Source organism: Zootoca vivipara, chromosome 7, assembly GCF_963506605.1.
Source record: "Zootoca vivipara chromosome 7, rZooViv1.1, whole genome shotgun sequence".
NCBI lineage: Eukaryota > Metazoa > Chordata > Lepidosauria > Squamata > Lacertidae > Zootoca > Zootoca vivipara.
In genome coordinates, this window is record NC_083282.1 from 42143663 (window position 1) to 42157535 (window position 13873).

Below are 13873 nucleotides of genomic sequence, written 5' to 3' on the forward strand. Positions count from 1 at the left end.
CATAGCAGGCAGCATATCACCTACATTTCAAAATAATCTGCATTCAGCCTGACTTAAGTTCCAAGCTGCTGCTTAGATTTGAGGTCGGGGACAGAATTATGGAAAACTTGGTATTTGAATCAAGCAGTGGGTCTTGCACTCAAATGCTGACAAGGTGCTTAGGGCACAGTCAACTCTCAAGCAGGTATGATATTTATCTTGACCAGTGAAAGCCATCCAGGAGATGCCGACTCATCTACTAGTCGAAATGACGAGCATCTTTTTTTATGAGAGCAGTGGAGAAAACTCTGACCTGGTAGCATTCCATACCATTAGGGTAGGTGACTATAGCAGGCATGTGGCTAGGGTCTATCAGAGTGGTTGTTGTGGAAGACCAATATAACCAGCCCTGTCCAAATAGTAACTTAATTCAGTGGTGCAGTATCTCACCATGAAGAAAAAGCTCAGAAGCCGCCAGGTGTGTGTAGGAAGACTGGGTGGATCAAAACCTATAAACATAATCTTGGGCTCATAGATAGGTGATTGACAAAGTGACTGTATCAGAAACTAATAAAGTGAATACAAACATATCTGCACATACAAAGAAATGACACTGACACTGTACAGTCACTTTCCATATTTATGAAACTATAGAAGGATCTAATATATTTCTGAGGTGAGACAACTATACAGTATTATATTATATTATATTATATTATATTATATTATATTATATTATATTATATTATATTATAATTACAAATTATTATATTATTAGACAACTATGCAGTATACTCAGGAAGTGCAGCCAGGACAGGGTTGTTGTTTTTTAGTATTGTCTATTTTGGAAATAGCTATGTAAACAAACCTCGCAGGCTTCACTCACGTACCTATGCTACTTAAAGAGTAATCTAATAATAAATGCCCTTCACTTTTCCATTTTCAAAAGATCACATTCTAATTGGTGTGTATTTGGTTTTTTTGGGTATTGCTAGTTCATCCATACGGCAGAGCATCATGGTTCAACTGGATGATGATGACTATTGGACTAGTCAATCTGCAGAATATAAAAGCAAACCCCACAGAGCAATATTTGAAGACAGTCTGCAGAAAATCTACCGAAATATGTACCGAAAAGCTTCTGGATCAAAATCAAAGAATAAATAAATTCCTGATAGTGATGCAGGTGAAAATGAACAGTATAAAAGATCAATCTTTTTAATGAAAATGTTGTGTGTCTAACAAATGTTTGTTTGTTTTTCTCCCTCTCTGTTTTTATATGAGTTTGTGAAATTCTGAGGCTGGGACTCGCAACAGGAAAATAAATAAAATCTGGAGGGTTTTAAGTAGGATACATTGTTTGTTTTTGGGATTTATAGGCATATTAGTAGTTTTGGCTCCCTGTTTCTAAAGCATCTGACTTCCAATTGAATTAGGATACATCACACACATCTCCACTACATCATTGTCCATGTAGGTATGTGTCTTGCCTAGAGCACTAATAGAGGCACATGTGGGAACAGTTGATCTCTGGTTGCAATGTGTTTCCAGTACTGTGCTACTGAAAAGTATCTGTTGGGCTCTTTTTCAGGGGTGTTATATCATTCAGCATGTCACCGAAAATCTGTGGATCTTGCAAGGGTCTCTGGGCAAGTGGTGGGGAAACCATGGACTTTGGTGTACTGGATGATTGTGTAAGTTCACTGTTGTGAATAGTGAGGAAGTTGCTATCGGGAGCAGAGATTGTATTCATTATCAATACAAACAGCCAATAATAATGATAATGCCTACTTGGGATAACCACCACCACCTACAGGACATATGAGAGTTGGGGATGAGGGAGAGTGAACATAAGAAGCTTAATACAGTATTCAGAATTGTTTTATAAGACTTGAAATATTGTCATGTGAACAATAGACCTTCCATATTTTGTTGTAAAAATCAAGTGGTTTTTTTTGTGTTTTTGCCTGCGAAATTGTTGCTGTTGTTGTTGTTGTTGTTGTTGTTGTTGTCAGTCTTCTCCACACCGATGGACTACATCTTCCTCCTTTCTCTCTGCTATTTTTTAATCATTATGGTTCTATTTGTAATCCTCTTTTAGCTTAATTATGTCAGCAGTATATCACTTCCCTTATATTTGCTCCCAATCATCCCTTGATCAAATAGGACCCAGTGTCCTTTCAAACTGCATCAGAGATATATCAGTGCATTGTTGGATATGAAAAAGAGCAAGGCTTCTAGCATATCAGCTAGTGCACCCACCCAAATGCAAACATTATGAATGTTCTGCACCTCAAACTGATCAAATTTGGAGTCTGTTCTTACAGGCTCAAGGGATGTATTGGCAGAGCGGCATTGGCAGAGCGGGCATCTCTCTTCTAAAGGCCACCAAATGTTCACCAGCAGTTTTGAAACATCCCCTGAGAAGAAACCTTTCCAGCCTTCCACTGAGTATATCCCATGCTAACAAATAAGGGCAGGCTGCCTGCTCTTTAAGCATCCAGAAATTTATAGAGGCAGGGGTGTTTGGCTTCTACTTCCTTTCAAAAGAAGTAAACATACTCCTTTTGGAATACTTATATCATTAGAGCATAGAAATAATAGATGCCCAAAGGTGGTTTCAGATGTATCTGGAAACAGTGTGAGGGGTACGCAATGCACAATATTACCACCTCCCTATCTCCATTTTATATTGTGTCTTTCAGAAAGTCTCCTATCTCTTGCCAGCTCTGTACAGACATCTACATTTTGTCAGATGCTGATTTATTTATTTAAAGCATGGGCAGGTAACTTACAGGCCTGAAAGTGTTGTTAGATTGCAACTTTCATCATTCTTGACCATTAGCCAGCCAGCTGAGGCTGATGGGACTTGAGAGTCCAACCCGTTAGAAGTATTTTTATACCACCCCTCAGCAAAACTGACAGGATGCATGTAGTGGAAATCACAGGGCACTATTTATTATTTGTTTTCCAAATCTTCTATAGCGCTCAACATAAGAATAATTATGGTGCCAGACTGACATCAGCTTTGGTGCCAGGCAACCCTTCCTGGAGATGGCATTCCATAAGCCGAATGCCACAACTCAGAAAGGCCCTTACTGGCCATCACTCATCTCGTGCTGGATGGTGGTGGGATCCAGAGAGGTACCTAAAATAACAAATGCAGTTTTGAAGCAGGATCCTGTGTTAGAAGGTGGTCCTTCAGTTATCCAGGTCTGAAGTCATTTACGTAAGTACCATCACTTTGAATTGTGCCTGCGGGTGGACCAGGAGATAGTGTAGCTGACACAGAAAACTCGTAATTCCAGCATATGGATGAATTTACAGAAAGGTGGATGAAACTCAGCAAAACATTATAGCCAGCAATTATTTATGATCCATACAGGTCATGCAGTGTACTTTTGGAATGTCTGGTTGGGATGCATATCTTGGGATACATATGAGCCACCCAGAGTGGCTGGGTAAACCCAGCCAGATGGGTGGGGTATAAATAATAAAATTATTATTATTAAAATTATTATGTGAACAGAAAAGCCCTGAGTGTCAAATTATCATTACACAAATTAATGCCAAGAGGTGGGAAGGTATCGTGAGTACCTTGTTTGATGGCTTGTCCCCTCTGTATGACCCTTTACAGTGGTACCTCTGTACCACTGTACAGAACACGATCCGTTCCGGGATGCAGTTCGTAACCTGAACTGGTCGTAAACCGAAGCACCATTTTGCGCATGCGCAAAGCACTATTTCCACACTTTGCGCATGCGCAAACCGCGCGTACCGCTTCTGCGCATGTGACGAAAATACTTCTGGGTTTGCGGCGTTCATAACCCAAGTTGTTCGTAACCCGAGGTGGCCGTAACTCGAGGTACGACTGTAATTCTTTCCCTTTTGCTTTCAGGCCTGTTGAGCATGGTGGTCTTCCTTTAGTATGAGCTGTAGCTAGAGCTGAGATGAGAGTAAGTTATTGGTATTACAGGGTACTGATTTCGCTGTAGCAAGGCAAAGCTGTGGCTTTTCGCCTATGCAATTGAAGCATTGGAGAGCTAACGTTGTCTGGTACCTTCCCCCTCCTCCTTGGCTTTTGCACAACTCCTCCTCCACACTAGCAGAGCAATTCAGAATTGAAGCAGAATGACTTACACACAGAGGTGTAGGACATTATTCTATAACAGGCATAGGCAAAACTCGGCCCTCCAGATGTTTTGCGACTACAAATCCCATCTTCCCTAACAGGACCTATGCCTGTTATAGAATATTGCTACAGCACAATCCTATTCCTATAGATATTTACTCAGAAGTGTTGAATGGGGCTTACTCTCTAGTAAGTGTATTTAGAATTGCAGCCTTTGAGTGGCCATTTACATCAATAGTGCAACCCCATATGTAGTCTTATTTCAGAGCTAAGTCCCACTTTATTCAATGGTACTCTCTCTGGTCACTCTTTCCAGTAGTTCCCTAAGAATCACTTTGCGCAATAGGTTGAGTTCCTAGTGATAGATGTCAAGACAAAAGAGGAGCATCACCAAACATCCAGGAATGGATCTTTCCCCTTGTATTTTTATAACCGCAGGAGCTGACGGAACACTTGGACTATTTCACCATTTTGGGGTGAAGCTGCACCTGTTTCTGCCCATAATATTTGGTCCCACAAATATCCCTTTTTATTCTAAATGCCTCACTTGTGTGCTCCACCTGTCTCTGCCTACAAGCCCTGGGCATGTTCATTATATAATTCTAAAAGTTGTAGAATAATACAGTCTGTTGCATATGAATGATTATTTGAGATATGAAAAGCAGGTAGAAATTCCTCACCCCTACCCATGTATAATCCCCAAATCATTTTCTGTGGTTGGCTAACCTTCTGTTAGCTGGCAAACAGCAATGTGCATAGGGCAGACTCCATCTCCTCTTTGACTTGCAGGGTGTGATAAGTAACATTTCAGGCAATGAACCAACATAGTAATAAACAGTAATTGTTTAGTGCACCTTGCCTTCTAATACAATTTAAATCCCTTCTATCAAATGCAAATGTCTAAGTTCCCAAGCAGTGCTTTAAATAGCATTTTTCTGTGCTTGTTCCTTATCTTTTTTCATCCACAAAGTGGTGTGTTGGTGGCATGAGATGGCACAATTCCACCAGCTTCATTTTGCATCTTAAAAAGAGCTGTCTACTCAAGTGCAGAAAAAACTGGTTCAATGAAGAGCGAGCTGGAATTTAGAGAAGAAATATTTTCTTTCCAAAATAAATAAGTAGTGTTGCAGCATGCGAAAATTCCTGCCAGGCATGGTATTTTCTGCAAACAATATAAAAATGTAATCAGCATAAAGCAGCAATTCCTTATATTGAAAAAGTGTTGACAATGTGCTCCATGAGCTCAGAAATTGAAAGGAGTGTAAAAGGAATCCCAAATGCTTTGTGGATTTAAGTATCTTAAAATTTCTAAACACATGTGGTGTGCAGTGATGAACAAGTTAGCCACTTTCGATGCAGTTTTCATGTAAGTGCAACAGAGAATGGATGGAGAGAACAATTTACCAAATGGAAATAATAGCATTATAGTATGGAATCATAATATGCCTTTGAATCACAAGATCTTTATCACAGATGAACACCAAATCACAGCAACAAAATAATGGTGAAATTCTCAATGGCTAGTTTAAGATATGGTGGATGAAGTCACCCTGAGTGGTTAACTCCTTGGTCAGAAGCTTCTAGTGATCTGCAGTTAGATATGCCCAAATATTGCAGTTTGGGATTTCGGCCCCTACAAAAAAATATTTGAGGGGGCCTCCCCCCACAAAGTTTATGGGCATTCCCATTCAAATAGTGTATATGCACTGTGTCATGTGAGTGATTATCAGGGCGGGGCTTACCTGGACCCCTGCAATCTTTTATTCAAGTTGACACCTCTGGTTTTATCCAGCCAATCCGGATTTAGCTCAGCCCGTTTGGAAATTGGATTTGTATAGGGTTCGTTTTGAAAATAATGTTGAGAATGCCATGGGGTTTCCAAAAAGGTATGGAGATTTGGTATAGTCTGGAACTTCTATATGCCGATCCAAGAATCCATGTGTGGTTGGACAGCTGCAAATCTGTCAGATGAAGGTGCTTCCTATTCATTTCAGTGGAGGACTCTGGTCCAGACACATGGAAATGCAAGATGAAGTTGTAGCAGAAAGGGGGCACTGAGTTAAATCGCATTCCCTCATCTGGAACAAATTGGCTGGATAAGTGCAATACTGGTTTCACTATTTACACTATGTTACCCATTTGGAATATTCCTGATGAATCAAGGGTTCTAGATGCTTCAGATCTAATATGGTTTTGTTTTGTTCTTTGTATATAGAAGTGAATTGGGAAGGTATGAAGTTATGCTGCAGTGTGAGCTTTTAACCTGTAAAGTATTCCTTCTATTTGTTAGAACCCTGTGGATCAAATCTTGTGCCTTCTTACCACACAGTGATACAGAAATGAATGTTTGTGAACCTTTGACAGATTTTGTCATAAACGTGATTTATCATTGTGTTAAAAACATGCACCTCTTTTTAAGAAGCCTAACATCTTTTTAAAAAAAGAAAAAAAGACTTTGCTGTAGCCTTCCTGGTTTACTGGTTTTTAATCATGTAGCTGTCAGAAATAAACAACCACTGTTCTTTGTGTGATGGAGCCTAATGTTAAAGCTGTCAGAGTCCACTGAGAGAGTGCAAGTGTAATATTTATGTCTATAGGGCCTGCCATTCATGCTGTTCTCAACTTTCACTGATTTAGGGCTCAGCTGGTGTAAACTGGGTCTTGTTCCTGCACACCTGAAGTCACTGAGGGCTTTGAAAATGACTTTTTGATGTGCAAAATGACACCGTAATGACTTCCACTCAGTCGCTGTGTGTTTCTAATTTTTCAAAGGTATACCTGTTCCACCATGCTCAAGATTTTTTCCTTGAGTATTGGAATAATTGGTGGTATCTTAAGATAGTGAACTGTGCTGAAATAAAGCTGCTTACAAAACTAAATATGTCAGTTAATAATCCCCCATTTTAGTGGGCCTTCTGAAGGGGAATTTCCCTGCCTTGCTCTTCTCCAGAATGCTTTGCCATATATTCACTTCTCTTCTTCACATAAAACCTGGTTGAGTTCCAGGTGGGAGGAAATTCAGCTTTGCTCACCCTAATTGATATTGAATGGTTTTTCATTCCTTGAGGCAGAAACGAATACATACCAGAGTCTGAAATCTGATAAATTTATACCTTGGTAACTTGTGATCTTGTGAAAATATATTCCAGCGTGAAGTGTATTTTGAGAATTACTCTTTTCATGTAATATATATTTGGTCTGTTTTCGCAACCGGAGAGACCGCTTCTGTGCACGTGGTGGTAGAGCACTTCTGCACATGGTGCCTGGCAAAAACCCGGAAATACAATTCCGGGTTTGCCACTTATGTATCCCAAAGTTTACGTTACCGGAGGGATACGTAAGCGGAGGTACGACTGTATTGGCCTTAGTCTTGAGAGAGCTAGACTTTTTAAATATTGATTGGTTCTCTTTAAATCAGGTTGACCAGGTTCAGTTGCTTGTTTGCCTTTTGTGGCTCCAGAATAATGCAACATAGTGCCATGATAATTGCTAGAACATCTGATGATATGCTAGCAAACATTTAAAGTATGGATAGTTAAAGACTTATCACAATTTTGGAGAATCCCTGCATTTCTGAGTGACTTTCCTGACGTATGTTAAAGCAATGTGGTACTCCTCTAGCAATTGTAAATGCATTAGACAGCTGAGAAGTTGTTAGAATTTTTTTTGTACTGCAAGCAACAAAAGCTTTTAAAAATAATGTTAGGAAGGAAAAGTTATGCAGAACTCTTAAAATGCCTTAGACATTAATTACTTGAGCATTGACTTTCAGTTAATGGAGACAAAAGTGTGAAGTCCTCTCCTAAAGCACAAAGACGATGAAATCTTACCTAGTAACAGCAGCGGGGAGAGGTTTAGGCTATTCATCACAATAAATAAATGAGCCAAAGATTCCCAAGTTTCCTGTGAGGGACAGGGGATATCGCGAAGTCCCTCCCCTCCTGAGTTCAAGCCCATCCCCGAGCACAGGGGAAAGCAGAGAGAGTTCCGATTCCAGTGGGGAAGCAGGAAGTCGTGTCCGAGGCTCAGGCAAGGTAGAGGAGCCAGGGTCCCAGGTGGGACAGGAAGGGGCAAATAAGGGGGGGAGACCCATCCCCCCAACTCCGGAATTACGCAGAAAGAGGAGGGGAAAGAGGATGGGTCTGCCAAAGCTTTTGTGTTGGAGAAAGACGCGCCAAAAGCCATTCGGAGGTTCTGAACCCGACTGAACACATGGCTCCGTGTATATAGCAATGACTTTAGCACTGTAAATACGCAGCACCAATAAAAGAATAAAATGCAGAGCTGTGTAGAGTCGTTACTCTGAAGTAGCCCGCTCCGGCCACTGTGACAGCAACCTCCGAATCTTTTTTTGGGCTACTTTGGAGTTGCCGGGATGAGTGCGTCAGAGGCGGAGAAATGGCGGCAGATCGCGGAGAAAGCCCAACAGGACCTGCAGCAACTGGCGCTGCAGGCACAGGGGGAATTAAAGGCAGCTAAAGAAGAAACCAAGAAGGTCCAGGAGGACCGGCTACAACTTGCGGAACAGGTGAGAGCGCTTCAGGAAAAAGAGCAGCAATTAAGGGCGGTGGCAGTAGAGCTCCAAAACAAGCTGGATGCCGAGAAAAACAAGGCGGGAGGGGCCCCCCAACTCCAAGTGCTGCCGGGAAGGAGAGCGGGGACCCTAGTAAGCAAGTTCAATGGAGACCCGAGGGAATATCATGGCTTTGAGACTGAGATCGTGTATGCTCTTGAGCTGCACCATGATGAGTTCCCTGATGATGAACACAGGGTAGCGTTTATTGTGGAACACCTTACAGGGGCAGCCAGGGAGTGGCTAAGACCGTTAATCGCGACAAAAAATCCTTGCATGAAGAATGTCAAACTATTTCTAGAGGCTTTAAAAACTATGTATGCGTCCGATAGTCATATGGACCAGACCAAGGAGGAACTGCATAATTTAAGGCAAAGAACAATGACAGTTCGCAAATATTGGGCGAGATTCACCATGCTAGTGCACAGACTGGGGTGGGAACTGCACTCGCCTCCGATGGAAGCGGCGTTCTACCTGGGGTTGAATGAGGATGTGAAAGATGAGCTCTCGAGAGGTCCAAAGCCCAGTAATATGGATCAGCTGAGCAAAGCGGCTCTGGCGGTGGGGGTGAGACAGGAATCCCGGTGGAACGACAAGCAAGCAACGCGCGCAAAGCGGGCTTGGTTCCCACGGTCGCAGGAGAAGCCACTCCCCCAACAACCCTTCCAAGCCACGCCTGGGACCAGCCAGGACCAGGAACCCATGCAAATTGATAGCGCGCGCGGGGGGGCTTTTCAAACCCCAGCGGCGACAAGACGCAAGGAGGGAAGGGGCGGGAATTGCTTTCTCTGCAACTCCCCCCAGCATCTCGTCAGAGACTGCCCACATCGCAGAGAGTGGCAAGGAAAGGCGGGAACGGTTGTGCCCTCCCCCTCTGACGCAGCACCACAGCAGGGAAACGGGAAAGCCTGGTTGCAGGAGACAAGGGGCAGCAGCCAGGCGCAGTCAGCAGACAACAGCCCCAGCCCGCCCACCCGCACAGCGCGGAGCAGAGCCAGCCCACCCCTCCCAGAGCAGGAGTGGTTCTAGAAGTGATGTTAACGCTCCCAAATGGCTATCCCCTGACAGTCCTCGCCTTAATTGACAGTGGTGCATCTGCCAACTTCTTCTCGAGAAACTTTGCAGAAGAGCACCAAATACAGCTTCTGCAGCTGGACTTTCCCTTGCACGTAGCCACCATTGACGGCAGGGAGCTGCTGGGAGGGGCCATCACTCATCAAACCCCCCCCATGAGAATGACGGTGGGAAGGTACTCTGAGACACTGGCATTCAACGTCACCACCATCTCAGACCCCCCCATCGTCTTGGGCATGAGCTGGCTGGCGCGCCACGACCCCTCCATCAGTTGGCACCAGAGATGCATCACGTTTGGGTCGGACTTTTGTCTGGAACATTGCATGCAGCACCAACCAGGGGAGGGGCCTCCAATAGCCACGGTGGCCACCATGCACGTCAAAGGGGGTGAGGCGATACCCAAGCCGTACTGGGACCTGCAGGAGGTCTTCAGCGAAGCGGAGTCCGACCACCTACCCCCACACAGGCCTTTCGACTGCCAGATCAACCTGGTGCCAGGGGCAACTATACCCCCAGCCAAGCTGTACGCCATGTCAGATCAGGAACTGGAGGATCTGCGCGCTTTTATCGACAAGAACCTCAAGCGGGGGTTCATCAGAGAAAGCAAGGCAGCAGGGGGCAGCCCGGTCTTCTGGGTGGACAAGAAAGACACGCAACAGCGCCGTCTTGTGGTGGATTTCAGACGACTGAATTCAGTGACAGAGCCAGTGGCTTTCCCCATGCCCAGAGTGGATGATCTCCTGACAGCGGCACGCAGGGGCAAGATTTTCACCAAGCTAGACCTACGGGGGGCGTACAACTTGATCAGGATCCGGGAAGGCGATGAATGGAAAACCACGATGTTCACGCCTCTGGGCTCTTTTGAATATCTGGTGATGCCCTTCGGGTTGCAAGGGGGCTCAGCATGCTTCCAGGCCTTCATGCACCACGTCCTGGGGTCCCTCCTCTTCAAGAACTGCTTGGTCTTCCTGGATGACATCCTTATCTATTCCAATGACCCAGTGCAGCATGTGAAGGATGTCAGGGAGGTGTTGCAGCGCCTGAAGGAGAACCACCTGTATGTGAAGCTGGAGAAGTGCAAGTTTCACACCAAAGAGGTGGACTTCCTAGGCTACAAGCTGTCAGACAAGGGGCTGGCGATGGACAAGGACAAGGTGCAGGCCATCCTGGACTGGCACAGCCCCAGGACGTGCAAAGATGCCCAACGCCTACTAGGCTTCGCTAACTTCTACAGGAAGTTCATCAAGAACTTCTCTCGTGTCACGGCTCCTATCACCGACTGCCTGAGAGGCAAGCAGAAGTTCCGGTGGACACCGGAGGCGCAAGCAGCGTTCGAAAGCCTCAAGAGGGTGTTCGCTTCAGACCAGCACCTGTTCCACGTGGTGCAGGATGCGCCCCTACGCCTGGAGACAGATGCTTCAGACAAGGCTTTGGGAGCGATTCTGTTGCAACTGGACGCCAACAGAGAGTGGAGACCCTGTGCCTTCTTCTCCAGGAAGCTGACCCAGCCAGAACGCAACTACACAGTGTTTGATAGGGAACTTCTCGCGATCCACGCTGCGTTCCAGCACTGGCGACACTTCCTGGTGGGCGCCAAGCACCCCATCCAGGTGTGCACAGACCACAAGAACGTGGAGTTCTGGAGAACTGCCAGGGTGCTCAACCAGCGGCAGATACGGTGGGCAGAGTTCTTCTCGAACTTCAACTTCTCCATCCACTACATCCCGGGGGAGCAGAATGTCAGGGCGGATGCCCTATCCCGCAAGCCAGAGTACATGGAGGAGGAGTTGCCACCAGCACCCAGGCACATTTTCCCCCCATCAGCATGGTCCTGCGGAGCAGCAGTGGTGAGCGAGGCAGAACTCACAGCACTGACAGCAGCTGATGAATTTGCCACCCGCATCTTCAGAGAACTGAGAGGGGGGAGGGAGCAGGCAAAAGACTTCACAGACCGCAGGGGGCTGCTTTTCTACAAGGGTGCACTGTACCTGCCCACCACCCAGCTTAGACGTAAGGTCCTCAAGCAGATGCACGACAAACCAACGGCGGGTCATTTTGGAAGGGACAAAACCGCTCACCTAGTCATGAGACACTTCTGGTGGCCAGGGGTGCGGGAAGATGTTAGAGACTATGTACGGGGCTGTGACACCTGCCAACGAGCAAAGGTGGTCAGAGCAGCACCAGCAGGGTTGCTGGAGCCATTAGCCACCCTGCACAGGCCGTGGGAAGTAGTGTCAATGGACTTCATCACAGACCTGCCGTCGTCCAGGGGCAAGACCGCAGTGTTGGTGGTGGTGGACCTTATGTCCAAAATGTGCCATTTTATACCGTGTGCCAGGGCGGTCTCTGCAGAAGAGACAGCCAAACTGTTTGTTGACCACGTATTCAGATTGCATGGATTACCTTTAAGGGTTATTTCGGATAGAGGCCGCCAATTTGTTTCCAGGTTCTGGAGGCGGCTCATGAACCTCCTGCAGGTGGAGGTTAGCTTGTCGACGGCTCGGCACCCGCAGACCAATGGACAGGCAGAGAGGGTCAACGCCATTCTGCAGCAGTACCTGAGATGCTACGTCAGCCAGAGGCAAACGGACTGGGTGGATCGCCTGCCACTGGCAGAATTTGCCTACAACAATGCGGTGCACGTCTCCACAGGGGTGTCGCCCTTTAAGGCCAACTACGGGCGCGACCTCAGATCTTTCCCGGAGAGGGAGGGGGAGGAGGAGGAGGAGGGCCCGCAGGCAGAGGATTGGGCAGAGGAGCTGGAGACTGTGCACCAGCAGCTCAGAGAACACTTGGAGAGGGCTAAGGAAGCGTACAAAAAGGGGGCAGATCGCCACAGGCGACCGGGGGAGGTCATCAGGGTGGGGGACAAGGTTTGGTTGTCCTCGGAGGGCCTTCCCACCAGAGGGAGGTGCAAGAAGCTGGCACCCAGAAGGTTGGGCCCTTTCGCGGTCACGCAGCAGGTAAACCCGGTGGCATACAGGCTGGCACTGCCAGAGGACATGAGGGTGCATCCAGTGTTTCATAGATCGCTGCTGTCGCCGTACAGGGAAAGCAGCAGGCTCCGAGACAGCGAACAAACCCCCGAGGGAGGGGGGGAGAGGGAAGGCAGGGAGCAACTCAATGAGGCCACGGCCATCCTTGATTCACGGAGAGGGGTGGGGGGCCTGGAGTACCTCATGGCATGGGAGGATGCTCCACCGTCACAGAATGAATGGGTCCCAGCCACTCAGATACAGGAGGAATTCCTGGTAGAAGAATTTCACGCCCTCTTTCCCCACAGACCCAAGCCCTGGCACATGGAAAGGGAGGGGGAGGGGGAGGAAGCACGGGAGAGCAGTTCACCATGGCGCTGGGAAGCGGAGTTTGAGGAACCAGAGGACGAGGTATGGGCGTCACCGAGATCCACCCAGTCAGAGGAAGAAGCAGATTGGCAGAACATTTTTACCCCACCAGCTCTGACGCCACGGACTTTTTAGGATTCCCGTCCTCCCAGGCGGAAGGGGGGGGCTCGCAGGACTGGGGGGAGGTGTTCACACCAACGGGCTCGGAAAGTACTGAGTTCTTAGGCTTCCAGTCGTCACCGACACCTGGGGGGGACCTGGGGAGGGGAGAAGGAGAGCTTGGGAGGGGGGTGGATGTGAGGGACAGGGGATATCGCGAAGTCCCTCCCCTCCTGAGTTCAAGCCCATCCCCGAGCACAGGGGAAAGCAGAGAGAGTTCCGATTCCAGTGGGGAAGCAGGAAGTCGTGTCCGAGGCTCAGGCAAGGTAGAGGAGCCAGGGTCCCAGGTGGGACAGGAAGGGGCAAATAAGGGGGGGAGACCCATCCCCCCAACTCCGGAATTACGCAGAAAGAGGAGGGGAAAGAGGATGGGTCTGCCAAAGCTTTTGTGTTGGAGAAAGACGCGCCAAAAGCCATTCGGAGGTTCTGAACCCGACTGAACACATGGCTCCGTGTATATAGCAATGACTTCAGCACTGTAAATACGCAGCACCAATAAAAGAATAAAATGCAGAGCTGTGTAGAGTCGTTACTCTGAAGTAGCCCGCTCCGGCCACTGTGACATTTCCTTTTATTAGTTCTTTCAGTTTGAAACTTACATGGTCTGCTTTT

General features: G+C 46.9%; 1 protein-coding gene across 3 annotated transcripts in view; it reads left to right on the plus strand.

The window, feature by feature from the left end:
• Window positions 1-6905, plus strand: part of SPATA6 (spermatogenesis associated 6) — a 33584-nt gene extending 26679 nt beyond the window's left edge. Inside the window, exon 12 of one of the 3 annotated variants that reach the window (XM_060276917.1) lies at window positions 975-6905. In XM_060276917.1, the coding sequence (XP_060132900.1) occupies window positions 975-1146 (172 nt within the window). In that variant the 3' untranslated portion in view covers window positions 1147-6905. The remainder of the gene's footprint in view (window positions 1-974) is intronic. The other 2 variants (XM_035123721.2, XM_035123723.2) reach the window with 2 other exon arrangements.
• Window positions 6906-13873: the final 6968 nt, after the last annotated feature.